General features: G+C 39.0%; 1 protein-coding gene across 1 annotated transcript in view; it reads left to right on the top strand.

Moving 5' to 3' along the window:
• sptssa (serine palmitoyltransferase, small subunit A) overlaps nt 1-3,419 on the top strand; it is a 4,932-nt gene extending 1,513 nt beyond the window's left edge. Inside the window, exon 2 of the mRNA XM_046063534.1 lies at nt 1,676-3,419. Coding sequence (XP_045919490.1) covers nt 1,676-1,779 — 104 coding nt within the window. The 3' untranslated portion in view covers nt 1,780-3,419. The remainder of the gene's footprint in view (nt 1-1,675) is intronic.
• The last annotated feature ends 532 nt before the right edge of the window (nt 3,420-3,951 follow it).

Below are 3,951 nucleotides of genomic sequence, written 5' to 3'. Positions count from 1 at the left end.
TTAATCGATAAACATGTTTAACTTGTGTTGTGCATATCAGTTATAGTATTACAAATGTAAATTTGGTGTTTGGCAAATTCGGCATATAGACAATGTAACCGGGTGGTTATTGTTTTGGTTAAAATGGAAATTGATCAAAAGTGTTCACCTGTGCTAAGACAGACAAATTGTATTTTTAATATAACGTTTTTAGTTTTTATTGAATGCCGAATTAAGCAGACATTCCTATCGTTTCAATTGAAGTCTCAAATTTTGTTTAATGAGGGAAGTGCATTTACCTATAAGTAAATGAACGTTGAACACATCCAATTTTAAAAGGACCTTTGCGTAAGTTGACTAAACTTATCGCGCTAGTCGCTAACGTGTTTTACTGAAAGATCAATTTTAAAAAATCACATTTGTAATAACCATTCATTCATGTTTAAGTGCCGAGTTAAACACTCTTCACTAATGGATTAGGGAGTGTCTTAAACTTTGTTGTACTCCCCTTAAACCTTTGCCTGTAGGTACAACCGCATTAAAGAGGTAGAATTGTTAACGGAGTTCAGCATATGCGAAATAAGAGGACGGGCGGCGCCGATGCTAACTGCTAGCTAGCTGCAGGCGTTTAAGGAAGCATAAACACTGTCTGGTGACTCATACATGCTAGTTGATACTAGATACGTCGTTTCTTATAGAGCTGCAACAATAGATGAGTTGTCAACTATGGATCTGAGTAATTTATTTAAGGAAAAGAAGTCAAATTCCACCTTCTTACATATGGCTATTTCCTGGTGTCTTTATGCCTATATGACAGTAAATTAAATATATTTCGGTTGACATGACATTTGAGGAGGTCATCTTGGGCTTTGGGAAACACTGATCGATATTTTTCACTATTTGCTGACAATTTTATACACCAAACAACACGGGGGGAAAAATAAAATAAGTTTTAGTTGCAGCCCTAGTTTCTAGCTTTATTCGTATTTTATAAAACAGAATCCAAACTGTGATCACAGTAAAACTTTAAACTGGAAGGCCAGGTTCATCTACCAGGAAGGATAATTATTAAACTGTATCATGTTTAGTGGTGTTATTGCTGTACTATGATCTGTTGTGGTGTTAGTATCACGCATCGCCTTCCTACAGTTGCAGTCACCCTCGGCCTGCATCTCATCATCCCTGAGGGTAAGGTGTGTTTTCGTGAACTACTCCGATGGTGGTGGTGTTCTGCTCCTTATCAGTCTGAGTACTGTTCACCGTCAAAAGCTGCTCAGGGTCATGCTGGTGATTTTTATTTTATTTTTTTAAAAGTCGGGTTATTTGGCTGTTAATGAGGCTACAAAACCATGACATCAAACTTTGCCATATTGACGCGTCACTACCAGGCACAGCTTAAAACAAAAGAAAATATATTTTATGTGACTAAAGTGAGTAGATTGGAACAGACCCTTTTAAAAGAACAACATAACCGATGCTGTGAATGTGTGTGTGTGTGTGTGTGTGTGTATGTATATGTATGTGTATGTATATATATATATGAATCTGTAGGCAGCGTTTCATGTAGGACACAACATCAGGATGTGAAGCTGATTCAAAGCTCAGTCTTGACGGATAAACGATTGTTGACGATTTTCAGCCCCCTGCAGATGCATTAGTAAATCTCTGTAGTTCTTCCTTAACATCTCGTCTTCAGACTCCCTGCTGATTTCTGTGGCTGCCATGGCCATTTACACCGGCTACGTCTTCATGCCTCAGCACATCATGGCTATCCTGCACTACTTCGAGGTCATCCAATGACACTGTGATCCCGCCCACCCACCCACGGGTCCCATCTGTCTCTGGCTTCCTGTCCGTCCATCGTCCTGCCTGTCTGTCTCCTGGCTGGCCGTGAGGTGGAGATTGTTTCCAACCATGCTGAGGCAGAACTCCTCTCCTCTTTCTTTTTTCAAAAGCTAATTCAATATCAAAGGTCGTGCTGGAGGTCTCTTTGGACGATGCTGTTCCCCGGGACTTTGTCCTTCACTGAAATATATTGGGTTTGTGAACAATGTTGGGCTTGGAGACGAGGTCTTAAAAGAGGGTGTGCTTGGTTTCATTTCAAAGGTTTTGTTTTTATCTCCTTAAATCAAGCGCACCTTAATGTTTTGACAATGTGTAAATATATGGATGTTTGGAATGATTTGATTATTTTATTTTTATCATACCATCGTTGTCTTAAGAGTTTTATGCAGAGTCAGGAAACAAGGCGGCTGATGGACAAAATGCGTTTATTTAATTTTATGAGCCAAATATGATTATTAGAGCAGGACCCGGTCTCTGGATGAGGCCTGATTGTAGGTAGATGCACCACATGAACTACTGCTAAATGAGCAACTTACTGTACGTTGAAGACGTCATTTCCTGTGAAGACAAAGGCAGTTGCATTCTCAAATTAGCAGAATAATTAAGAGATTCATTGTCGATCTGTGAACACACATCTGTGGTAAATACTCTTCTAACTCAAGGTCCACTTACTTATTATCTGTGCTTTTAACTGTTTCTCACTGCCTTCATCAGCAAATGGAACGTGCAGGTAAAAGATGCACCGAGCTCAGCTTCCTCTTTTCATGGCAGTTTGTTTTGCAGTGATGGAGAAGTAATCCCCTGTAAGGTACATGATGGGATAGCGACGGAGAGACAAGGGGTAGGTGGTGCAAAAGGCAAAGCTCAAAAATGCGAAAGGGGTGTAAAGTAATCGCACCTGAGATATGTAAGTAAATACAATTTGCAGCTGTTTGTTTTACTCCTGAAATAACACCTGCGCCGATCTGTACCAGCTGCCCGACTGAGGGAGGTGCCTGTGTTTTTAATACAGTCACCGCAAGTTGCAGCAGCACTTGGGAGAGAATCTAATGACTGTCTGTGCTGCAGGATGGAAGTTGGGACGTTGCTTCAGCATTTCTCTGGCTACCTGTATACGTTACCTGTGGCTGCAGCAGCCTGTGGACATGCATCGTTGTGTAACGTGGTGATAGTCGTGAGGTCATGGATAAAGTGCATGTCATTACAGTAGAGGGTAGTCTTACCTTGGAAAGCCGCATCAGTGTGATGAAAAATGATTGTAAACAGGTTGAAAATTACCTTTAAATTCCGACTTTTATTTGAAACTGTACAACAGGTCACATTAATGGTTCCCTCTTTGCACAGACATGATTAATGTTTTAAGAAGTTCCATTTTATTATAATCCATATTTTATGATATGTGAAAATAAATTGTGATTCTTTTCCTCTGCAAAACTAATTTATTTTTCTTGATTTTTGTGTGTATATATATATATTCTTGTATACGCATTTGTAATGTTTTGTAGTCACACATGATGGCGATATTTATGGGTTTTGTGTGCTACTGATACTGTTCTATAATTGAAATCATTAAAGGGATATCTCATTAAGCTGAAGCAGTTGGTTTTACCTGTCTAACCTATTGTTTTATTTTGCTTTTATCAGTCAGTTGCGAGTGACGTTTCCGTTCTGTTAACATTGATTTTGTTTGAGTTTGTCACGTAAAGCAAAGAAACTGAGCTTTGTGTTAGTCAATATCCAACAAACCTGTACAGCATTTGGGCCTCGTGGTGCTGCATTTGAACACACAGGAAACGTATTCTGACAGACATCTGCAATGTTACCCGCAATAGTCTATAATATTCTGATGAAAGACGATGCTTGTAGAAGTCAAAACTGCTGTACTTTTTCTTTTGGTTTGAAAGGTCTTAAAGATAATCTTCCAATAGGTTAGCAATTTTCAGTTATTTTCAAAGGATATAATTAACTTTCCTTTTAACTGTGTCTTAAAATGCAGGTTTACAGCATGTACTGTATCTATGATTTTCTTTTCCCTGTTATTGCAATTATTTGACACTAGATGGGACTGTTTCCATGCTTTTGAGGCAAATTGCTCCATCTACCACAGAAACGCTCCAGCATTCACAG

This window comes from Micropterus dolomieu, linkage group LG11 (genome assembly GCF_021292245.1).
Source record: "Micropterus dolomieu isolate WLL.071019.BEF.003 ecotype Adirondacks linkage group LG11, ASM2129224v1, whole genome shotgun sequence".
Classification (NCBI taxonomy): Eukaryota; Metazoa; Chordata; class Actinopteri; order Centrarchiformes; family Centrarchidae; genus Micropterus; species Micropterus dolomieu.
The sequence above is the reverse complement of the archived record's forward strand: the minus strand, read 5'-3'. Positions and strand labels throughout refer to the sequence as shown.